The sequence below is a fragment of the Tachypleus tridentatus genome, chromosome 7 (genome assembly GCF_004210375.1).
Source record: "Tachypleus tridentatus isolate NWPU-2018 chromosome 7, ASM421037v1, whole genome shotgun sequence".
Classification (NCBI taxonomy): domain Eukaryota; kingdom Metazoa; phylum Arthropoda; class Merostomata; order Xiphosura; family Limulidae; genus Tachypleus; species Tachypleus tridentatus.
This window is the reverse complement of record NC_134831.1, coordinates 180,073,053-180,099,853: the sequence shown is the minus strand read 5'-3', so window position 1 is coordinate 180,099,853 and position 26,801 is coordinate 180,073,053. Positions and strand designations below refer to the sequence as shown.

Sequence of the window (26,801 nt, the reverse complement as noted above, 5' to 3'; positions counted from 1 at the left end):
CGCCAACTCTTGGGCTACTCTTTTACCAACGAATAGTGGGATTGACCGTCACATTATAAAGCCCCCACGGCTGAAAGGGCGAACATGTTTGATGTGACGCGGATTCGAACCTGCGATCCATGAATTACGAGTCGAGTGCCTTAACCACCGGGCCTCGGTGAAGTCGGAAAATAAATTTTTGTAAGAAAGTTTTATAAATATTTTAGAAAGTGTTAAGTGATAAAGAAAAGATATAATAAGAAACAGTAACTTATAAGTTTAGGTGGAAATAGTCGTTTTTATAACATTAGTTTCAGTTTGCATTTTTTCTGCCTATTTATCTAAAATTTTACATTTTAAATATGCCTAGTTTACCTGTCACGAAAATTTTGTTTTAGTACAAATTTATGTAGTAATTAATTAGGTTATTATGCAAAGTGTGTAAATTATCACGCCTTTCAAATCTCGTTTATTAAGCCTTTCTTTTGGTTTTTACAAACTTCCAAGTGAATAAACTCAAGCATTTATAGCATCTTTGTTAAAGTGACATCTAGTGGTAGAACACAGTCATCGCGACTGATGGTTACGTGAAAAGAAAAAAAAAAAAAGAGAGGGGAAGGGGGACAGATATGCTGCATACAAAAGTCCGCGAAATAAGAACATAATTTGTTTTTGCGTGTTTTTGTTAGAACATATCCTGCTGTGTCCACCGGGATGAATCCAAACTCTGATTTTAGCATTGTAAATCCTAAGACTTACCGCTGTCCCAGCGGGGGAGTGAAAGCTTAGTACATAATTTTTTCTCTGAAAACCACTTTGTACTCTATATTTAAATAGTTTTTCTCACAAATTAGCATTGGTATTCTTTTCTCAAATTTTATCTTTAGACAATACAAGAAAGGTAAGTTTAGTACAACGTGTGAACGATATTTTTAAAGGTTTAAATAACACTGTGCAAAAAAATTGTTTTTTTATTTCGCGGAAAGCTACACGAAGTCTATCTGCGCTAGCTGGCCGTAAGTTAGCAGTGTAAGACAAGAGGGAAGACAGCTAGTCACCACCACCCACCGCCATCTCTTGAGCTACTCTTTTACTAACGAATAGTGGGGTTGACCGTCGCATTATAACGGCCCCACGGCTGAAAGGGCGAGCATGTTAGGTGCGACGGGGATTCGAACCTGTGACTCTCAGATTACGAGTGGAACGCCGGGCCTGTCCAGAAAAGACGACGACTCAATAACCTGATGTAATGATTCAGGATGATAAAAACGTATCGAACACCTCGTGTGGCAGTTTTTTGGAACCCCCTTCATACCATATTCAAATTTTCTCGTGTAAAACTGATGCTTCCGGTGAAATTTACCTCTCCCAAAATAAAATAATCCTTTTTTGAAAGACACACGGTTGTTTTAGGTACGGAATGTTCTTCATAAGTAGCCTGTATATTTTGAAAAACTTAATATCCGAGACGCAAAGTACCGGTACTTTAATATCTTATAGATGAAGCGCCATTATTAACACCTGTTAATAAGGTAGATGCTTATTTCCAAAAGAACAAGAAACGTTTTATGTAGTAAATATGGGCTTACAACATCCTGATCAACATCAGAAAATCTTCCAAAACGGAACTTACGATTCCTAACCTGCATGTAAACACACTGAGCTCACCTGACTCAAGGCTTTAAGACATAATCATTCTGAATACGGAATTTTCTCTTATAATCTTGTTGTAAATATTTTTCATCGTGTCTGGTCAAGTACGTCCAACGTTGACCACTGACAAATGATAGTGACCCTACCTGTAAATAAACCAGTTTGTTATTGCGTAATTCTTGTTGAACAAATTTCATACATACGTGGGGGTGGGAGATTTTTTTTTCTCACCGACTACATTTACACACAAACTAAAATAGTCACGTGATACAAGAAAATAAGTCTATTTGTAAAACGATTTCTAAGTATAAGATATATATATATATAATTTTAATATCTCTTCCATGTACAACGTTAACGTAAATTCCTGACGTTATACGATATATTTATTCACAAACTATAAACGGTCACAAAACGTACTCTACAATGACTTAAGCACCAGAATACAGTGTGAACGGGTAGGCTCGTTACCAACTAAAACAGTGACATTTATATACATAATACGCCTAAAAACAGCTGTAATCCCTTCCTAAAAATTTACCAAAGATTACAGCACTATCTTACCCAAATCGCACGTAATGTCCATATGAAGACACTTAAAACAATGACAAGTTCCACAGTTATTTTTAGTTAAGTTACATATGCTATATAAACAGAGATTTTCCGACTGTGGGTATATGATTATAATACAGGTTTGTATCATTCAATTGTTATCTGATTTAAAAGCGAAACCTCCTCAAAGTCGCTTTTTGTTTTGTTTTTTAATAGAAGCCTTCTACAATTATTTATAGGGTTAAGTTTCTCTTCTGTTGGCAGTTTTCATTTGTTCTGTTCACGGGGGGTAGATCACGTGGTCGACAAATGAGAAAGTTTCGTCTTCGTTATTAGAAAGAAAGAAATGAGACTCCAGCGTCAGTTCTTGTCACATAGAACACATGAGACAGGTGATTAATCGTGGTATTAATATACTTTCTTTTATACACAAGTTTGTACAGTATCTCCGTCGACAGGTGGCGTTTAACTCGTCAGTGACTGCTACTTGTAGACTGTGAAGAATTACAATCTGTTCCTTCAATATAGTTTTCACTGTCTGTCCGTGACACCTGCTGGGGCAAAGTAAAACTCGAGTCCCCCTGATCAGCTGATGGAGGGGAAAGATGTTTTAGAGCAGCAATGTCCAATGAATCAGAAAGATTCCCATCTGCAGACAGGGGGAAAGGTTTTTCTGGAGGATCGACGGCTTTGGTGTGCGTTTGTTCTGATGTACCGTCACCAGGGGGTGTTTTAGAGTCTATAGATTCTTGGGGTTTCTTGGGTTGCTTCTTTTTACCAGTACCTGTGTCCGGTTTCTCAGAGCTGCTACGGAGTTCGGCTGCCTGGGCGTTCGTTATACCATCTTTTTTCTTCCATTTCGTTCTTCTATTCTGAAACCAAATCTTTACCTGTAAACACGAAAGAAAGAAATTCAAGGTGTCAATTTAATGCACGTCTTATAACTGCTCAATAATTTGCTAAAGTCATATTAGATGGTAAAGTACTGGACATTTTGGGGACCAATGGATAATTATGACAGAAACACTGAATATTGTCAGTTATAGTTTGTTTAAATAAGAAACACGCTTCCTTGTTTTTCACTCTAGGTACATCAAAGAATTTATTACGAGTAATACTGAATGTCTTGTTACTATTATTTTATTGTGGTTATATTCCGACCAACTTACAATAGTGGAAATAAATCTAGATTATTATATTTCTGTTATTTCTAGTTTGTTTTAAGAGTGAAAAAGAAAGACTACATAATTTCCCTTCTTTATTCAGTCTGATGCAGATCGGAAGGTCCAAGGCTCGAGCCGCGATATGTGAAAGAACGTGGGGAGATTGAAATCCTGACAATCACTTCCTTCATCTTGTTAGCAAGTATCGAGTGTTGGTATACGGTGCCGTAACTCTGATCTGTCCGTTTAATAACCTATGTGTCGCCTTGACTCTGATCTGTCTGTTTATTAACCCATGTGTCGCCCCGACTCTGATCTGTCCGTTTGGTAACCGGTGTGTCGTTGCGATACCTGATCTGTCCATTTGGTAACCCATGTGTCGTCGTGACTCTCATCTGTCTGTTTAAGGCTCTGATCTGTCCGTTTAATAACCCACGTGTCGCTTTGACTCTGTTCTGTCTGTTTAATAACCGACTTGTCGCCCTGACTTTGACCTGTCCGTTTAATAACCCATGTGTCTTCGTGACTCTAATCTGTCCGTTTAATAATACTTTTAGCAATCATTCTCTGGGCTAAACATAGTATATTTAATTGCAAACGTTTTTTACTGTTGTTGTTAAGTACAAAATGATCTATGCTCAGCATGTTTAACGACAAATCTCCTTTTTGTAATTATAAACATACACATTTGCCGCTGAGTCACTGGAGATTTTTTTTTTTGGGAAGGAGACAGCTTCACAAACTTGTCTGTACAGAATAGCTGTATTGAAAAGTTTGGCATTTTTAGTGTATTTTTAAGAGTTTAAAATTATTAAATCACTTTTGACTGTGTGCTTATGATTTTAAAAAGTGTAACAGTCTAACTTTCTGTGCACATAAATGTGGTGATAACTGTGTGTTTTCACCCTCTGAGGAAACACCAGATGAATATACTCCCCTGATTCAATAAATATTAAGCTTTATCTTTTGGGACGTTTTTCAATAAACGTTTCGTGATTATGAAATAATAAATTGTTATCACATCTTGACTATCAGGGGCAACATATTTCTGAATATTTAGGTTTCTAGCTCATATTCACGGCGAAGCTATTACTGCTGTCTTTAATTTGAGTGGCCTAGCGCGTTAAGGCGTGCGCTTCGTAATCTGAGGGTCGCGGGTTCGCGCCCGAGTCGCGCCAAAACATGCTCGCCCTCCCAGCCGTGGGGGCGTTATAATGTTACGGTCAATCCCACTATTCGTTGGTAAAAGAGTAGCCCAAGAGTTGGCGGTGGGTGGTGATGATTAGCTACCTTCCCTCTAGTCTTACACTGCTAAATTAGGGACGGCTATCACAGATAGCTCTCGAGTAGCTTTGTGCGAAATTCCAAAAAACAAAAACAAACTTTAATTTGAAATAGTAACTGACCAGAGCGAAGCATCGGCCATCATGCAGTAACTTACCACCGACCATTTATGTTCAAGCATTGACTGTCACTCCTATAATGCACACATAGCTTAAAGTGAACGAGAATATTCTGTGTTGTTGCACGGTTCGAACCCAGATCGCCAGCTCCAAAATCCAGAGATCTTTCACAGGGATCATGTCCCAGCATGCGTATGAAAAAGTCGTAGGAAAATTCACTCTCTGTACTAATTTATTAGTGTTGCAATATAAGGTTTAGTGTTTCATAATCACTGCTAGCTGCAGTAGTCAAACGATGAATAGGATGTTGCCTAATAATATATTCCCATCGTTGCATTTCATCCACTGAAAGTCTTACCAACTGTACTAACCTATCAACCCCAGATAACAACAGATAATAATTATTAAAATAAAGTCATCACTTACATTAATTTTAATAGTTTTAAATAAATATTACTTTTGTAATTAATAATCTTCTAACATTAATAAAGTATTACAGGAGTGAAAATATTGATAATCAAATTACTGATGGCGGTGTGAAACAATGCAGAAAGAAATGGATTCGCCAAACAACCAGAAAGAGTCCGTTGGAAAAAATTAAAATAGCATCTAATACCACACCAAGCAACTGCTTGCTTAAAGGTAATCACAAAGCTACACAATGGGCTATTGTGCTATACTCACCACGGGTATCGACGTTGTAAATTCGGAGAGGTAAATAATAGTAAAACAGAGAAACTTGGAACAAAGTGGTAGGAATTAAGATTAAAGGAAATACATGTAGAGACAGACAGAGATTATTATAACGAGTCAAGTTATATGAAACTACACTGATCAAGACTTAACACGCCACCTGCCACGAGGAAAATAGTAAATAAGTTTCTATCAAGTTGGTCTATCTGTCTTTGACGCGTCACGGACTCTTCTACCATGAACCTGATACTGCTTCAAGTATACAAATAACTGAAGTTTTCCATAAATCTGTAGCATGTGCACATGGGGCAACATACTGAGTAATTTTATGTTTCTGCCCATCTTACAGTTTCACGAATGCACATTTTATCACATAAATAAATTGCGAAATAATGTGCTTAAAAAAATCCTATGTGGTCAACGCGGACATATTGAAAAACAAGAAAAGTTGAATCGGGAAAAGTATAGATAGTTCAAAATTATAGATGACGACAGATGGCTCTCCTATATTTGCCATAATTAAAAAATAAAACAGCTCAGTTTGAAACCAATGCTACAACTTACTGACATTTTCGATGACACGTGTAAGGAAGAAGCAATTTTTCAAACAATACTGTAGATGTTAAGGCTAAACTACACACAAACACAAATGTTTTATTTTCGAACAGTCGCCCCCAGTGACACAGCAGAAAATCCGAAGGCTTATATATCTCTCTCGCTCTGGTGTTTGGGAATATGTTTATACCCAGGAGGGTCATGTACATCAAACCTCTTCCTCCTTCCATTACACTGTTGGAACTGACTGATTAATATGTAGTAATAGCATAACTTTAAATCTGGTCCTTTTTAGGTCACTGTCCATTTATATTTTTCTTTCATTTTTTTTCATTCTGCTACGTAGATGGCTGTTTTTTGTTGTTTTTAGCACTATTTTATTAATTATTTTTATTTAAATTTGATTTTATCTAAAGATCAGATGTACAAATTTAACGGGGAGAGGTGTTGGAAGTAATAGCACCCTGGATATTGATGTGTAATAGTGTGAATTTATCCATGTTTAACAGAGTTTATAATGTATGTTAACATTTGTGGTAGATATTTTTCGATGTTTTTCATAACTACTTTAATGATTATGTTTGTTAGATTGTTTTCATTATTTGGATTTGTGTATTCTGTCGATATAAGCCTGAAATATTTGTTTTTGAATTTCGCGCAAAGCTACAGGAGAGCTATCTGCGCAAGCCATCTCTAATCTAGCAGTGTAAAACTAGAGGGAAGGAAGCCAGCTAGCCATTACCACCCACCGCCAACTCGTGGGATTAACCGTAACATTATAACCTTCCCTACCCTAGCAGTGTAAGACTAGAGGGAAGGTAACTAATCATTACCACCTGTCGCCAACTCTTGGGCTAATCTTTTACCAACGAATAATGAGACTGGCCGTCACATTATAACCTTTCCCAATTTAGCAGTGTAAGACTAAAGGGAAGGCAACAAGTCATTACCACCTACGGCTACTCTTTTACTAACAAATAGTGGGACTGACCGTCACATAATAACATTTCCCAATCTATCAGTGTAAGACTAGTGGGAAGGGAGATAGTGAACAACATCTACTACCAACTCTTAGGCTATTCTAAAAGAATAGTGATATTTGACTGTTACCTTTAAGAAGCTTCTACGGAGAGCAATTTTCTGACAGCAGGCTGCGAACCACAAACCGTCGGATTTACATTCCGAACACGCTAACCATTAGACTACGCTCTGCCCTCTATCACGAAACTCTCCCGTGCTCATACAAACGTCTAGTTCAAGTTTGTGTTTCTTATTTATTGATTTCAACCAAACAGAAGTGCTAAATATCTGTATCGCTTAGTTGCATCTAATGTTATATAAAGTATGTGCTGTCTGGTGAGTAGCGATCAACTGACTCGAAGACTCCGCCTCACGGGTTCGATTCCTGTCACCAAACGTGTTCTGGCGTGTGGCGGTATTCTGTGACTGTCCAATTCAATATTTGTTGGTGGCGATTCGTGTTGACCAGCTGCTATCATTTCAGAGTTAGGGAAGGCTGGCGCAGATTTTGAGTAACTTTGTGGTTAACAACAAACAAACTGTCTATGATTGCAAACTCAGACACTGATAAGAGAGATTCAAACCACGTTATGGCAGGAATAATAACGACCGATTTGGATGGATCAACCGAATAAACTTGACAAATAATTCGCCACCTACTGTCCATATAACGCAAAATTTGTTGTGACTTCGGTGACACTTACCAGCCACAAAATATCATTAAGACTAGTTACCTTACCATTAACAGCAACAATTACAAAAAAAACAACGTTTTCTTTTGGCACAGTGATAAGCAAACGTATTTAATACAGCTTACAGCCAACTACTTATCATTATCAGGGCAAAAATCTATGTTTCCTTATTACTGCGCGAAAAAACGTGGATTTTTTTTCTTGCAATTGTTACTCCTAATAAACCATCACAAAATGTCTTAAAAAGAATTATTAATTTACCATTACCATTACCTAACTCCAAATTATCATTGCTGCGGCGCTACTTGTTAAATATTAAATCCATTAGTTTTATTTACGTTACCACTACTATTTACCTAACCCTAAACTCGCAATATTTGCGATATCAATAACTATCCGCAAATACCGTGATCGATTCTGTGTGTTTGTTATTAAAAGAAAATACAATTATCAAAGAGCGCAGTCAGTAGTTTTTAATGGTATACAGCCACGAACAGTTTTATCAGTTCCCAAGGTTGAAGGAGAGATATATCCGTTACGTATAGAATACATAACATAAGTAAATCAGTTGTAGAGATAGCATGTATTAAGTTTTCCCAGTTCAAGCTTTATTAACAAGAAAAAACAAGATATCAAGTGGTGAAACCGGTTTTTTTTTGTCATCAGATAACAGAGAAAATCCGTGACAAAATATATAAAACCTTTTTGATAGTTTTATCGTGACAACTCAATTGAAATATCTTAATTAATTATACTCCTATAAAATGTCGTTTATGAGGTCTATTTCTAATATGAAAAAAAAGGTTTTTTTGTGTTCATTTCCCAGGGCTTCAGAATGATGACCGCTTTTTCAGATAAAGTTTCCACCTGTCGTACAAACACCACGAACAGACCTTAAAGGCTCAATTCACTGCACCTCACTGAGTTATCTTTTTCGACTTGAAAACTAACAGGTAGCAATGTCGTAGTGACGTCTGAGCAACCGTTCCTATAAATAGGAGGTTATTAGTTTTAGTTTTCTCATAACCCCTTTAAACTACCTGGAAAATCGTTGTGTAGGCAAACTATGTGCACTCTTTATTAAGTTTTGTTGTCAGTTTCCTAGTGCATGATTGAGGTATGTGAAATTGTGAGAAACTGAAGGATTTTAAATCTTTATAACATGTTGAGTCGAATATCTCACCAGACTTATATTACGGTGGAAGAACAGGTAGACCACTAGGTTAATAATTAAAATAAATAGCTTACAATACAGTGAAAGAACAAGTAGACCATGAGGTTAACAATTAAAATAAAAAGCTTACAATATAGAGAAGAACAAGTAGACCATGAGCTTAACAACTAAAATAAACAGTTTACAATACAGTGAAAGAACAAGTAGACCATGAGGTTAACAATTAAAATAAAAAGCTTACAATATAGAGAAGAACAAGTAGACCATGAGCTTAACAACTAAAATAAACAGTTTACAATACAGTGAAAGAACAAGTTGACCATGAGGTTAACAATTAAAATAAAAAGTGAAAGCTTACAATATAGAGAAGAACAAGTAGACCATGAGCTTAACAACTAAAATAAACAGTTTACAATACAGTGAAAGAACAAGTAGACCATGAGGTTAACAATTAAAATAAAAAGCTTACAATATAGAGAAGAACAAGTAGACCATGAGGTTAACAACTAAAATAAACAGTTTACAATACAGTGAAAGAACAAGTAGACCATGAGCTTAACAACTAAAATAAACAGTTTACAATACAGTGGAAGAACAAGTAGAATATGAGGTTAACAATTAAAATAAACAATTTACAATAGAGTGGAAGAACAAGCACATCATGAGGTTAACAATGGAAATAAACATCTTACAATACAGCTGAACAAGGAGCAAAACCACTAAGTGAACTCTGGAACTCAAGTTTTGTTTCTTCGTTTTTTGACTTTCACGCAAACTACATCTGAGGTATCTTCGTTAGACGTTCCTAATTTAGTAGCGTAAGACTAGAGGGAAGGTAGCTGGCCAACATCACCCACCGCCAACTTTTGGGACTATATTTTACTAATGAACAGCGGGATCGACCGTCACGTTCTAACGTCTTCATGTGTGAAAGGGCGAGCATGATTGGTGACACAATTGTATCCCGCGACCCGAGTGCTCTAACCAGCAGACCATGCTAGGCTTGTAGCTCTAATCTAAATAGCGTCTTCTGATAAACCTATTAGATACACTGTGTAAGTGAAATTGTAGATTATATACTATCGTAACAACGACCTAAGATAAACTTCTTTTATACACCTTATAGATTACATACTACCATGATAATGACTTATATAGACTTGTTTTATGCACCTTATAGATTACATACTACCATGATAATGACTTATATAGACTTGTTTTATACACCTTATAGATTACATACTACCATGATAATGACTTATATAGACTTGTTTTATACACCTTATAGATTACATACTACCATGATAATGACTTATATAGACTTGTTTTATACACCTTATAGATTACATACTACCATGATAATGACTTATATAGACTTGTTTTATACACCTAATAGATTATATATGCTACCATAATAACGACCTATAATAAACTTGTTTTATACACTTTATATATTATATAATACCATAATAATGACCTTGTTAATAATACCATAATGAAAAAAAACTGTTTTTTTTTACAGATTATTTTTTTACAAATTATTACAGATTATTACCATCGTAACAACAACCTATAACAAATTTGTTTCAGGTTCGTCTAATCTTCTTAAGGGTAAATGTCCCTCACTCCTCTTACATGTAGTGTCCCTGTTTTTAATCCACTATTACATTTTCCCATCAGTATTCATACAGTATCTATCCACTTTTGACAGCACTGGTTACATACAATTTCGAATTTAAAGAGATCTCAGCTGAATCAGACATCGTAGGTGAAACCTGAAGTAACACAACGGTTTCCGTTGCTATGATAAAACATACGCATAAATTGTAGATTTTTCAACTATCCGAAATGCACTGGAGCATTTATCAATTTTTGATGCATTGTCCAACTTGTGTTTTTGGAGATCAGAGGCGAGTCAATTACTGTAAAGTCCAAGCCTCCATCGGAAACGCTCTGAGCATTTAAACTATAAGCAATAAGTATAAAAAAAGCCAAAAATAATTCCAAATTCATGGCGCAAATATATAAAAGAAACCAACTTAGTTCAGTTTTTGAGAGTTAAAAAGAAAATGTATTAAGTAAATAACAATGTTCAAAAAATGAACAACACACTACATTTATTTACAAATTAATAAACAACTCGTTTATTGAACCAGAGGAGGTTCAATAGCATGAATTCGGTGAAAACTTCACCGTTCTTGAATGAGCCCCAAACATGTCCAATTTCAAATGTGTCTCAAATTCTCAGTTTTCGTCACTTGAGCAAAAACAAACAACGAAACATTGCTTCCTTGGTAAAGAACAAATTATGTAACCTGTAAGGGAAGATATATATAGTTGCATACAACCAATAATAATTTAATATTAAAATATCACGAAGACAAAGACCTGGGTAGATCTTCAATTAAATTGTTTATTTGAAAATTCGAAATCACAGATCATAATGACCTTTCAGTATTTTGAATGAAGTTCCATGGTTCGCGTCCCATAAGGGTCATATACAGAAATAACAAAATCGTACTTTGGGGACGTTGATGCATTATAGGAGCGACAGACAAAGACAACTATTCGATCTGGCAAAAGTTTGTTTTTAATTTCGCGCAAAGCTACACGAGGGCTATCTGCGCTAACCGTCCCTAATTCAGCAATGTAAGACTAGAGAGAAGACAGCTAGTCATCACCTTCCACCATTAATTCTTAGGTTACTCTTTTACCAAGGAATAGTGAGATTGACCGCATATTATAATGCCCCCATGGCTGAAAGGGCGACCATTTTTGGTGTGACGGGAATTCGAACCCGCGTCGTTCAGATTATGAGACAAGTGCCTTAACCACGTGGTTGTTGATTATTTGCCGTCTCTCTGGTCTGACATTTCAAAATAATGGATGGCTGTTCACAGGTAGTTCTCGAGTATATCTTCGCACGAAATTCGACAAAATAAATACGAAAACATTTTCTACAGATGCGAGATATCATACAGTAACAGGATTAAACAAATTTTGTAACCCTATACCTACTATTGTCGTTTTTTATATCTATAGAATACAGTGTTGTAAGCTGCGATATGATGCTGAGAGAATAACCAGACACAACGTATTATTGGCTGACAAGTTTCAGCGTAATCTGAGAGGATGCAACCAGACACAACGTGAAATTGGCTGACAAATTTTAATGCAATTCTAAAGAGTAGATTACCATTATTATGGTTAATAAATAATTGATGTAATTTTTGTTGTTAGTTATTCTTCAGCAATTATTCTAATTACTAGCTGATGCATCCATTCAGAGCACGGGGAAAAAACAAGGCTAGATGTGGTAAACACCCTGAGAGCTCTTAAGCTACATGCCAGATTTAGTGACAATGGGTCCAACGGCTAACCATTTGTAATCGATATACAAACACCACACGTACAATATTTCAACCATTACTCTTACGTCACTTCCTGGGAAGTCAGCCTTAAAGGTACGTGCCAGGTTTGAATAATAATTGGTCCAGAAGCTCAACAGTTACAAACAGACACACACAAACACAGACAGAATTTTTCAAATAATTGTTTACATCATCATGAAGCGCTTAAGCCTAGCTGGTATATTTATATATATTTATATATACACTTCATTATTTATCGATTTTTCTCTACCTGTTGTTCTGTAACATTCAACAGTTTGGCCATTTCTGCTCTTTCACTTGAAGACAAATATTTCTTGATCTCAAATTGCTTCTCTAGTTCAAATATTTGTCTCCCCGTGAACGTCGTTCTAGATTTTTTTCTTTTGAGTTTGTCGTTTGCTTGGCTGCCGTTAGAAGCGCTGCTGTCGTTTGCTGTGGAATCTTCAATATGGTCGGAAGCCTTTTCCGGTTTCTTTCGTTTCACACCTTTACTTTTCACTGACTTCTTGCTGACTAAGATAAAGAAAAAATAAAATAAACAACAACTGTGGTTGTATATTTATCTAAACAGAAATAACGTGTTGTTTATTTATCTCGTAAAAAATTGTGGATTGTAAAGTATCTTAAGTCAGCATTTAGGGATGTCTACAGGTTATGACATTGGCTATTTAAGCACAGCCATTGCAAATTTTGGAATAATAGATAAGGTTAGAACTGTTTATTAATCTACAAACCTTGATAAACATTTGTTTTACTGAATAGTGGAAGTTGACAGTCATGCTTATAGCATACTCATGGATCCATAATGTGGTGTGCGTTTTTGCAGTGAAGGTTTTCGAACCATGAGTTATTGGATTCACTGCTCGACCATGCTGACCCGTTTTACCAGTGTGAGTGAATCGAAGTTCCAACAAAAGATATACAAAATTACGTACTGGCCAATTTGAATTAATACTTCATTCAAAGTTCAAACAACCATTGTCGCTGCCGGATGCATCTGGCCCGGTTTTAGGGTCGCGGGTTCGAATCTCCGTCACACTAAACATGCTCGCTATTTCAGCCGTGGGGGTGTTAAAATGTACAGTCAAGTCCACTATTTGTTGGTTAAATAGTAGCCGAAGAGTTGGCGGTGGGTAGTGATGACTAGTTGTCTTCCCTCTCGTCACGCAGATAGCCCTGGTGTAGCTTTGCGCGAAATTCAAATCAAACCAAACTAGACGCATCTAATATCTATCACTCGATTTTCCTGCTCGAGCTCCAATGTTGATTTATTATTTTTCACGAGGAAGTTTACGCCAACCTAACCAAACTGATATGCATTTCCTTCTGGGAAAAGTTTCAGAGAGACGCGTTTTAGCGTAAACTGTTAGCATTCAAATGTTTTATTGCATCTTCGTAATAGTAGCCAGGTTAAGGTCAAGATTTTACGTGTAATAAGTTACTGCAGTTACGTACGCAAATACGCTTTGTTTGTTTCTCTAGAATTTCACGCAAAGGTACATGAGGGCTATCTATGATAGCCGTCCCTAATTTAGCAGTGCAAGACCAGATGCAAGGCAGCTAATCATCACCACCCACCGCCAACTCTTGGGCAACTCTTTTACCAACAAATAGTGGGATTGATGTCACATTATAACGCCCCCACGGCTGAAAGGGCGAGCATGTTTGGTGCGACCTTCATACGTACTGTTTCTTTAATGGAGTCTAATAGGTTTATTTGTAACATTTATTTATAAGTCGTTCAGCGCTGAAGTTTAGGGCTATATTGATCTGCAGCGTGTAACTTGACTCGTTTTTATATTGTACCGCTAGGGATATACTTCATTGCTAGGAAAAGTTCGTCAACTTTCGAGATGGGCTCGATTCGAGTCAAACTGAACGCAGCTCATGTAGGTTCATACAGAAAGTAACAAATCACAAGTGACCCCAGCGGCTCAGCGGAAACTCTGCAGTTTCGCGACGCTTAAAATTGGATGTTGATACCTTTTGGAGGCAGAGCACAAACAGTCCACTGTAACATTTAATAACTCCTCACCATCCAAACCATTATACATATTCAGGTTTAAGTTACTGGATCGAAACTACTGAACTTTTATAATTGTTATGTATTATGTATCTTAGTAAACACATAACGGCCACATACACAGATGTAAAAATAAAACTAAGACTGGGCCAGATCATAACATATTTGAGCCATGATGTTAATGATCCTTTGATGTACAAGGCCATGCACAACAAAAATGAGTATTTTATATGTAGAGGGCCGTGGGTAACAGGACCTTTTAATGTATAGGGTTGTGGGTAACATAATCCTTTGATGTTTAGGGTTATGGGTAAATATGTGTTCCACAAAATCAGTTTTTGAGGGTTATCAAAAGGGTTATCGTTGCTATAATACACTTATGTATCATATAGTTTTAAAAGTCGTGTCATTCTTATAACCCGTGAATCGTTTAATTTGTCACAGTCTCGTTTACGATCTGTGTGATGTTCACCATATATTCCCGCTTATCGTTCACGTGGTGTTCTAGCGTCACTGCCACTATCCAAGCTCGTGCATGACGTAATCTCATTTAAGTTTCTTTGATGTCAGAGTTTTCATTTGAACAACAACATCATTTATTCAAGATAAGTTTTAGCTCATGAGGCATCAAGAAGAAAGGAGCTTTGATTTAAAAGGCTGGTATAATGAGTTGCGTAGCAGTTATGTTCGGATTATCGACGCAACGTCAACGTTTCTTCAACCACTCTGGACAATTCTAAGTTGTTTCTGTTACGAAACATCGGCCGCCTCCATAACTCTGCGCAGAACGAAAGCGTCACGCGAGGGCAGTACAGTGGGACTCGCGTTAACCGTTTATGGCCTAATAAGAAAGTATCCAAGTGCGTGGAAATGACTAGCATATATCTAAGGCACGCACTTAGACAGTCGATTAGATACAGGCTTTGGAATGCTTAGAGCCCAGGTTTGCCACCAGGGTACCGTAACATCCAACCTCTGGGTTAACTAAGTAATCGGTCAGGGAAATACAGGACACGAATTCTGCAGGTTAACACGAAAAGAAGCGTGCATCATCACTCCAACTGAAAACAAAACAAAACGATGGCTTAGTTTAATTGGAAAATTCGTCGTCTACAACTTCACGAGACCAATGGAAAGCCGCCGTTCCCACATTCTATATTATTATATAGGAAACTTAATCTACCCTACGGCCACCTATTCATTTTTCAGGCTGCTTGAGCGAGAAAAAAAACAAAACAAAGGAAAACAATAGCTCTCGAAAATTACCCAAACTTGAAATTTTTCTTTGAACTTATTCTGTAAAGAGAACTATAAATTTAAAAGAAAACATCCTATTGGTCAAAAGACCATTTTGTTTTCGTTGCTAAACGTGGTCAGTTTTATTTGACTTTAGTTACTCGGTTATTGTTTTAACAAACATGTTCCGTTTCCATATGGATGCTCTTGGTTTATAAGAACAGTTTTGTTTAAATTATATAGTCCCGCCGGCGTAACAGCTGTAGGTTTACGAGGTTTGACATCCCACGGAGGGCACAGCAGATATCTCTTTGTAGCTTTTCTGTAACACAAAACAGACGAAATTACTTAGGTTTTACGGGCCTGTAATTTTCTTGGTTACGGGATTTCTAATGACACTAAAATTCGGGCTTCGATACCCGCGATAAGTAGAGCGCGATTAACACACCCAAGAATTTACACGGAAAATGAGTGTTTTCATTCGATGTTCTTAACTAGGTTTTTTACACCAGGTGATGTACACGGATATAAACACAGAAATATACTCAATATGACGGTCTGTTTGAAGAAGTCAGTAATTTGAGGTTTAAGTTGTTATTTATATAATATCACATAACTCATAATGGCAAGCCAGAAGATGAGGACTCCCAGAATGATTAGTTTAATAATGCTTTCTTAATGTCAATAAATATCACTTGGGGAAGAAAGAAGATTTTAAGATGCACAACCTACTGCTTTTTGTAAATATAATTTCTAAGGCTTGTGGCCCGGTGTGGCCAGGTGGTTAAGGCGCTCGACTCTTAATCCGAGAGTCGCTGGTTCGAATCCATATCGCACCAAGCATGCTCGCTCTTTCAGCTGTGGGGGCGTCATAATGTGACGGTCAATTCCACTATTTGTTGGTAACTGAGTAGCCCAAGAGTTGGCAGTGGGTGGTGATGACAAACTGGCTTCCCTCTAGTCTTACACTGCTAAATTAGGGATGGCTAACGCAGATAGCCCTCCTGTAGCTTTGTGCGAAATTTAAAAACAAACCAAACTAAGCCTTGAAGAGTTATTGAATACGGGTTTAGAATAAAACGAAACAAGGTTGATAGTCAATATTTAATCAGGGGGAAATGTTGTTTCCCAATATTTTGGTTTCGTTCATAGACCTTAAGGAATGTAAATCAAAACCGTTTAAAAGTCAAATATTAGTAACTAATGAAACCGCGATATAATAATGAACATTAGAAAACTCTACCTTGTAGTTTCTATTTTAAACCGCCGAAAACGGCAAAGAACGAAAATTTTAATACGATTTCAAAACTGCTATTGTTTAATATTAAGTACAAAGCTACACACGGGTGTCAAAAACAGGTGTATAGCGATATAAGTCCGTTGACATACCGCTGTGCCACTGGAAAGGGGAAACTCGGAGTTCCAAGTCCAAAGCTTATAAGGCTAAAAATTGGGTTTGATACTTGTGGTGGGCACAGCACAGATAATTATGCACCTTTATGTTTAACAACAAACAAATAAACATGATAGATTTTCGATGTTACACAATCTCATAAACAAACTCCACTACGTTCTATACCAGAATTTCAATTTCACACAACCCCACAAAATAAATAAACCCTAATACGTTCCATGCTAGAATTTCATTTTCGTACAACCACACAAAAACAAAACAACTACAACGACAAAAACAACTCAATACGATTCTACATTATCAGGAGTGAGAGGATACTATGGAATTAAAGTGTTTTATGAGAAAACGTGAACATTGTAGAAAGAAAAAAAAAACAACATAGAAGCTGATTACAGTTTTGGTTTGTTTTGAATTTCGTGCAAAGCTACACGAGGGCTATCTGCGTTAGATGTCCCTAATTTGACAGTGTAAGAGTAAAGGGAAGGCAGCTAGTCACCATCACCCACCGCCAACTCTTGGGTCTGTCTTTTACTAACGAATAGTGGGATTGGCCGTAACTTATAACGCCCCCACGGCTGAAAGATCGAGCATGTTTGGTATGACGGGGATTCGAACACGCGACCCTAGGATTACGAGTCGAGCGCCTTAACCAGATAGCCATGGTGGGCCTAATTACAGTTAAATAAATGCGTTATATGACATTCTGTTTGGGTTTGAATTTCATAAGAGAGTTTTCCAGAGTCTTAATTAATGTAAATGTTTGTCGTTGTTTTTTTAAAGTGATTATATATATGAGAAAGTTGTATTTAAATGTCAGTTTAAAATAAAATATTTATGATAAAAGTTTTAACAAAATTTCTCGTGAGAAATAAAAGACGGTTTCTCATCTGGTATTGTTTTTAATGTTGGGTTTGTTTTCCTTCATTTACTGTCTCCACTCTCTTAAGAGGATTACCAACCACAAGAAGATATCAGAATTTAAATGCAAATTTTAAGATAATTTTGATTTTGGTTTGGTTTGAATTTCACGCAAAGCAACACGAGGGCTATCTGCGTTAGCCGCTCATATTGTAGTAGTGAAAACTAAAGGAAAGACATGTGGTCATCACCCCCCGCCACCAACTCTTGGAGTTCTCTTTTACCAGTGAATAGTTAAATTGACCGTCACATTATTACCCCCAAAGACTGAAAGGGTGATCAAGTTCGGTGGGACAGAGACTCGAACCCGTGGCCCTCAGATTGCGAGTTGAGCGCCCTAACCACTTGGCCATGCCAAGGCCCAATTATAAACGGATGATCAACAACAGTCTCGGAAATTAAGTATAGAATGAAACATCAATGATATGTAGAAGGGGGATTGTTGGGTGGGCTAAAAATACTCTGCCCTTATTCTCCCAAACTGCCTTTTCCTTCTGTTATAAAAACAATTACCAAAAGATTTGGTTTGTTTTTAATTTCGCGCGAAGCTACACGAGGGCTATCTGCGCTAGCCGCTCCTAATTTAGTGGTGCAAGACTATAGAGAAGGCAACTAGTCTTCACCACACACCGCCAACTCTTCACCAACGAATAATGGGATTGTCCATCAAATTATAACGCTCCCACAGGTGAAAGGGCGAGCATGTTTGGTGTGACGGGGATTTGAACCCGCGCCCCTCGAACTACGAGTCGTGTGCCTTAACCACCTGGTCATGCAGAATCCAAGATGGCGTTAAAGTTAAAATCTATTCTTTTTTCCCAAAATATATCGAAACCTAAAACACTCAAGACTTACACTCTATTACTTGACGAACGAAAATTAATCCAGAGCTACATCTGTAAATTAAAAGTTAAAAATCTGTATACTTACGAAGACTAATGAATCTTCTTCCTTCTAACGAATCGTGTCGCAGTAACGGTTGAAAGAATTTTTGCTCCAGATAATTAAAGGGAATTAATTTTTCTTAAACGGAACATGCTTGCTGATTTTGGATTGTTCATTAGGCTAAATAACTTGCAGCGTAGTTTTATTTTAGAACTTATAATTTATCTCCGAATATTTGTTGAACGAAGAAATCGAACAAGAATATTGAAATTGAGTAAATTATCAGTTTAACGACATTATTCGTTCGGGAAATTAAATTGTATAAAAACTGTTCTGTAACTTTGTCGTCGAATCAGATTATTATATTTGAATTTTCTCTAACAGCACAGTTTCAACGTAATGACGAACCCCTAACATTAAATTTTTAACGAATGCATTCTGTAAACATAATTGCAAAACTTACAGTTTAAAATCCAAACTCTTGCTGTTGTATCATTCATGGAAGGTTTCTCAAGTCCCACAAGAGGAAATCCTCAATAGCCGGGACGCTTGGAATTCTCTTAGGCGGAATAAGAGTAAATTAATCTATGAGACCTACGTTTTCCTTTTTATTACTAGTTTTCTTTTCTGCGCTAACAATACCAAGTGTGGGGATGCGTATACCCGATTCAATTTTATTACTCATTAGGATATCTACCAGCCTACTTTCAAACTGAAATTCTTGTACGCAGGGTTAGAGTAAATTAAACTACTAGACCTTGGGCATAGTCAAATATATCAGTTGAAAGGATTTGGTCTTCTAAGTTCAAAACTGTAATTAGATCTCAAATGGGTCAAGAAGTGATGGTTTGTTTTGGAATGCAAACACAAAGCTATATAATGGGCTCTCTGTGGTCTGCCTACCACGGGTATCGAAACCAGGTTTCTAGCGGTATGAATCCGCAGACATACAACTGTGCCACTGAGAGGGGGAAGGGAGCAAAAATTGATGGAGCTATAAGCTAAAAGTTGTTCTTGAAAAAAAAAAACACTAGAGTCTTTCCATGAGCCGTTGTGCCGCGGCAAAAAAATATGGAGGTTTTGTACGTTAAAAAAACAAAGAAAGTTTCACGACATCAGTATTCTAAAACACGTGGTCCTTTTTACGTAACCAACCTATTAAAGATACTTAAAAATAATCTGATGATTAGCGTTACTAGACTATGAATATAAGGATCCATGGTCCATGTCCCATTGCCGCAATATACACATTGTGGATACGCTCTATTAGTACGACGGTAAAATTTCAAAAATTGTGGATACGAAATTAACTCTAGAGTTGGCGGTGAGTGCTCATCACTAGCCACCTGTATTTTTTTAAATCTATCATTTCAAATTTATTAATGACTATCTGTTGGTAACTCTTCTGTAGATTTGCACAAAAATAATAAAACCCGATTTCGACAAATATAAGTCTTCGAAAAATTATCCGAGTTTCTATACCCGTGATAGAAAGAATAAAGATATCCCATTGCGTAGCTCTGCGCTTAACTTTTAAGAAAACAAAGAAAAACGAACAGAGTAACTTAGTATAAGACGTACACACACACACAATAAATGGTATTGTTTCCATGAATTCATAAAATATTTCACAGTTAGAAAGTGTATCAATTGCTCTTCCTGAATATTTTTTTTCTTTTATTTTGGAGGATTTTCCAGAAGGAATATTCGAGAAGAACTACTTTAAAGATGTTAGACATGTTAATCCCTCCATTGTTTCATTATTTGTCTTCGACTAGGCCTACTTACCGTACTCTATTTAGTACCAACATAAATGCACGTTTCTTCATATTTCTGGTCATGTGTGGAAAACATAAAAAAACAAGCTTGGTTCGTTCGTATTATTCTCCAACACCGAGGCAAAGGGCTTCTACAACAAGATTATTATATTTCTATTCGCTTAAGTATCATGCCTATTACCATCGTTACTGTCGAAGTACATTTTTTGTTCCAGGGGATTAACTCCGGTTTCATTTGATTTTCAAGCTGGAAATTATGTGTTGTTGTTTTTTTCTTCTTCTAACAGAACCAATACTTTTTCTACGACCAGTAGCATTAAACACACCAGTTTACTTTGCCTTCTCTTTTGTTTATCTAAATAACAATTTAGAAGTTAAATAAACGAAAATGATTAGAGGAGATTAAGTGAAAATTTGCTCTTCAGGAAGTAATAATAATAAAATATATATAGATATATAACAGAATGCACGTTTTTCTTTGTGTGTGTGTGTTGTCGTTTTTCGTTTGTTTTTCCTTTATGACTCGTGCTATACAATCTCCTGTAAGTGGCTTTAATATCATTGTTTTTTTAAATGGAAGATCAAACACTGATTCGAAATAAATTGATGAGAGCGTCCGATTGATCCATTAAAAACTCATATTATTAACTTGTTATAACTGGGACTTCACGAAGTCGACTTTCTTGAAAGGTTCATCACTCTTAAAAGCAGCTCGAATCACAAAACTAATTATTCTACGATTGTTTTCTTCTTGGAATCTCCGTTGCCATTAAAACACAAAGTCTAAAAAAACTTAATAATAGAACTGACGATAAGTAAACGCATTTTCAGCGTTTCTTTGTACTGACATTCAGAACTGACAGTAAGTAAACGTATATTCGTCGTTTCTTTATACTTATTTATAGAACTGACAGTGAATAAAGGTACTGTCACAGTTTTTATACTGATTCCTAGAGCTGACTGTGGTTATTAACGTTTCTCAAAGGTACACAATAGGCTCCCCGCACACGGGTGAAGTATGCAGACATACTGCCACTGGGGAAGGGGGGGGCTTCTCTATATTGATTCATTCGTTAAGTTATCCTCTATTAAAATTTTAACGTAATCAACTTCTGTGTAAGAAGCTGGGTACCGTTTAGTGACAAACATGGTTTATGTCCCGTAGGCACAAAGTGGAGTTCCATACTTTGAGACTGTAGATGCGTTATGAGAGTGACAGGCAAATCACACTGCTCGATTACAGTAACCGAAGAGTCGAAAATGGGTCATAGTGAATAACTATCTATCATCTCATAATTAGCCCACCCCCAGTGGTACAGTGGTATGCCATCAATTCACTTAGTGATTGGATATTGAGGTTTGGAGGTTTTGTTTTGGTTTTTTCTATATGTAAAAATACTTATATTTCGTACATTATACTTAAAGTTTTTAATTATTTTTCTTTATTACAAAATATTCATTTACAAGTATTTTTGAGCCACTAGGGGCATGACTGTTGATAAAGAAAAACGCTGATTTAGATGATTATGTATAACTTAGACGATTATTTAGAAAGTCGTCGTTCTGGTGACAGAACGTCAATATTCCTATAGCATTTTAACAAACTGATTTTTTTTATAATTTCGTGCAAAATTACACAACGATTATCTGTGCTACCTGTTCCGATGTTAGTAGTTTAATATTAGAGAGAAGACAGCTAGTCATCACCACCCACCGCCATCTCTTGGGCTACTCTTTTACCAAAGAATAGTGGGATTGACCGTACCATTATACCGCCCCTAAGGTTTAAAGGGCGAGCATGTTTTGTGTGACGGGGCTGCTGGTTTATAGCGACAGCCGAAGGAAACAAAAAAGAAATCTTTATCGAATTATGAATCTGAGGTTCCATGGTTCGCGGCCCGCTGTCATTTTCCTTCTTCAAATCCCCCTCTGCATTTTGGGCCCATCTTGCAAAATAAGAGTGATAAGCAGATTACAATTCTAAAACATGAGGTTCAGTTTCCAGTAGTAAACACAGCTGGTAGCCTGACGTGGGTTTGTTATAAAATAAATAAGTATTAGTTAGCAGCCGGCTGCCTTCACTCTACTCTCTCAGTGCAACATTAGGAGGCTAGGCAAAGATAATGTTTTGTGTTGCTTTACGCAAAATTCTATAACAAAAACAAACAATTGGATTTAGTGAAAAAATTGACATAAGAGATCAAGTCATTATACTTTAACATGCTGAATCTAATTTTCTCAAGCTTGGAAAGCTGTAGCCCGTTTTATGGTACCAAGAATATGATGGAAAAAATTACAACTTTCAGAGTTTAGTGACACTGAGTGCGCATGTAAGCTAAGCAGCCATGTAGTTAGAACGCCCGACTCGTAATCTTGGGGTCGTGAGTTCGACTTTCTGTCACACCAAACATGCTCGCCCTTTTTAGGCGTGTGGGCGTTATAATGTGACGGTCAATCCAACTGTTCGTTGGTAAAAGAGTAGCCCAAGAGTTGGTAGTGGGTGATGATGACTAGCTTTCTTCTCTCTGTCCTTACACTGTGAAACTATGGACGGCTACAGCAGATAGCCTTCGTGTAGCTTTCTGTGAAATAATAAAAAAAAAATCTATAGTTCAGATACAATCATCCCTAACTGCCCAGTAGAAGGGCAGCCAATCAGCAATATCCGGCAATACAAGGGCTTTGTACGAATACTTTGAGACGAAAAACAGAATTGACAGTGACTTCCATAACGCATAAACAGCTGAAAATGTAGAGCGTGTTCGGCGGCAGAGTGTCTCGAGCCCCAAATCTCTCGACATCCTACCAGGCTCGCGACTATGACAAACCAGTGTTTTCCTTAAGATTATAGGAGATAAAGTGTCAAGTCGAATAGATGGTCCAAGTTTCGAGTAGGGATATTTCTAAACACACTGCCTTTTCTAAAGAAGGCGCATTATAAAAGTCAATTCGTTAGTTGTTTTACAATATCCGTATAAAACCCTTATAGCGGCTGGTGTTTCTATCTGGCTACCCACTCATTGGATAGTAATTAAGTTAAAAATTAGGGACGGCTATACTTGAATCCTAGGGCTAGTTAATTCATTCTTAGGTTCACAGTCGGACAATGTCCATACGGTGTCGGACTGTGCTGATTGACTGACCTTTATTCGGACTGTAGCTCAAACTTGGAAGTAAACGCTTGAGATCTGACGCATAACTTTGAAATAAGGTCTACCAATTTCTTTTGTTTAAATGTTTAAATTCTACCTTTTACATAAAAATATTGGGCAGAACTGTACTTTCAAGAGAAGCTTATCCTAGCATTACACTTTTGGGAGATATAATTTGTCTAGCTTAGGTTCCAGGAACCAGTGTAGCTTATCCCCTATCACACGTGAAGAAAATAAAGCAAAACACAACAGAATTTAACCATTTCTAAGTTACTGCTGAACATTATTAGGCAGATGGAGAAAAACATTCACATGAATTTAAATAATTCTCTCTATAATACAAATTATATAAATTGGGTCTATGGGGAGATACATACAAATTTTCAGTTTTGCGTTTTGCGAATGTTATGGTCGCTTTTGCATTTTTTTTACCACTACAACCCTTCCTCTTAACAGATCTTTACCAAATCTAGCACCAAGGTTTGTTGAGTCCACGCAAAGATATATATGGAAAATTTGCGGTTTCATATTTTGAGTTTTCCTCTTTTCATAGCCGATTTTGCGATTTTTACAGTTATATATAATGGGAGCAAGTTTTCGTGTCCTAAGATAACCTTTCATTAATCATGGGGACAGTACTCCAGCTGGCATGATGGTATTTTATAGTTTATATTGTCATTTTTGTCACGTAAAAATCCTCGTGAACATTATTATGTGAATAAATTCCCGCGCTTATCTCCAATAAACCAATAAAAACAAAACCGCATGGAAATGATGAATATCCCTCAACAAATTCGCGCGCTTAAAGTAGTAAACACAAGAGTTTGAAAATGAGTAGTAAAGAAATTGATGCGTAAAGCGTTAGAACAGTTGGTTATGGTTATTTAAAATGAAACAAAGGAAGATTTATTTATAAATGTGTCCATAAGTTTTTTCAGCAACTGTTTAAACATATCTGGAAACAGCCTGACTATTGCAGTGCTCAGAATGTTTAGACTTGCTATAATAAAACGTCGTTGAAAATTGAATTACGTTCTTTGATTAAAAAACATGCATTAGGGTTTCAGTTTGTGTCTTTATTTGTAGTATTGTTTTTTGTGTTTTTTGAATTTCGCGCAAAGCTACACGAGGGCTATCTGCTCTAGCCGTCCCTAATTTTTCAGTGTAAGGCTAGAGGAAAGGCAGATAGTCATCACCACCTACCGCCAACTGTTGAGTTACTCTTTTACCAGCGAATAATGGGATTGACCGTCGCATTATAACGCCCCTACGACTGAAAGGGCGAGAGTGTTTGGTGTGACGGGGAATTGAGCCCGCGACCCTCAAATTACGAGTTGAGTGCCTCATCTACCTGGCCATGCCGAAAAGCTACACAATGGGCTATCTTCTGTGCTCTGCCTAACATGAATATCGAAATCCAGTTTCTTGTGGTATAAGTCTGAAATAGAAACCCTTATAGCTCAAGCGTTTTCAGATTGTCCCTGAAAAAGAAAGGTCCACCTTTAGAAAGCGCTCGGGTTATAAGGGTTTCTATTTCAGTTTTATCAAGACCTCTTGGACATACATGTTTTTAGCACATCATTAACTGTGGTATAAGTCCGTAACGTTACCACTGAGACACTGATAAGCCATTTATATCAGTGTTATATTAAATAGTGACATCCAAACACCCACTTAAGATAGTAGAAATAAAACATTAAACATTTCACAAATTTATTGTAAAGAATACGTGGCTTTTTTTTTACAGAGTTTGAATACTCCTAGGAGAAAATTTCACCGCAACCCATTTTAATGTATAGATACACCTAGTCTGCTTAAATGTGCTGTTTATGAAAACAACCAATAACTTTAAAAATCAAAAACAGGAAAATATTTACTATTGAAGTAATTATAACAATATCTGAAGCGTTGTGTATATTTTATAGTTATTGATCGGGTAGTCCAGCAACCACTTCCAACAATAGTACTATACGAGGCAGTCGTATCATTTAAGACTCCTTGAAAACTTACCCTATAAAATTGTAAAGAAATGTAGCGTTCGATTTTCCGTTTGTCTTTACCTGGAAACCCCAAATAGTACAGCTTTCAAGTTTGCACAAGACAACAAGAAAAGGAAACACCAGTCTATTGGAATACGTGAGGGAGGATGGTTACTAACACCGCGCACTAGGTGGCGTTATCACAAAATCCTCGATATGATAAAATTGTATTTTGTTAAGTTTGCTCCATTTCTTAAGATTCTTCGATAGTTTTTGTTTCAATTTCAAATAAATAAAAATTAATTAGCGTTTTTATTTTAATTTCACTGCCTCATTTCAAAGTTTATAAACTCGTTCGAAAAGAAAAATAATATACCACCATGAGATGAGGAAATCCGAGTTTTGAAAATGGTCCACTGTTGTGTTAGACTAACTAGTTCATCATTATATGTGTGAACGTTTACACACATTTAATCCAAGTGTACGTACTTACAAAAGATCCAGTGTTGTGTTAGATTAACTAGTTCATCATTATATGTGTCAACATTTACACACAATCACTTCAAGATCCAGTGTTACGTTAGACTAGCTTGTTCATCATTATATGTGTGAACGTTTACACACATTCACTCCAAGTGTACAGACTTTAAGTTTCAAGGCAAACAGATTTTACAATAATCGTTTCTTCCATGATTACAAACTTATTTAGATAATTAAACACATACATCACAGCAGTACCACTATTTGCCAACTACGTCACTTCGAACATCTTAATTTTTTATCAACAGAAGCACTTGTATGTTTTAAAATGTCATACTAAATCTCTTTACATTGTTTGTTAACTCCAGCCAATTATCGTCAGATATCTGAAAGTGTTTGTTTGTCAAACCATTATGTTAAATATAAACAGGGTTGAAACCGTTTTGGTATCAATACACCAAACATTAACAGTACAGATGCTATCTAAACACTCGAGATTAAGAGAACTATTGTTGTTTGTGGTTCCGCTAACTCCAAGATTTAGAGGATTATTGTTCTTTGTGGTACCACTACCTCCAAAAGAGGACCATTATTGTTTGCGGTATCATGAACCCTAACATTAACTTATTGATGTTTTGTTTTTTTTCTAATTTCGCGCAA

At 36.6% G+C, this 26,801-nt stretch overlaps 1 protein-coding gene across 1 annotated transcript in view; it reads right to left on the bottom strand.

Annotated features, from left to right (window-relative positions):
* Positions 1–1,936: 1,936 nt before the first annotated feature.
* Positions 1,937–26,801, bottom strand: part of LOC143257383 (uncharacterized) — a 41,595-nt gene continuing 16,730 nt past the window's right edge. Inside the window, exons 2-3 of the mRNA XM_076515969.1 lie at positions 12,527–12,789; positions 1,937–3,074 (exon numbers count right to left, since the gene is read on the bottom strand). Of these exons, the coding sequence (XP_076372084.1) occupies positions 2,658–3,074; positions 12,527–12,789 (680 nt within the window). The 3' untranslated portion in view covers positions 1,937–2,657. The remainder of the gene's footprint in view (positions 3,075–12,526; positions 12,790–26,801) is intronic.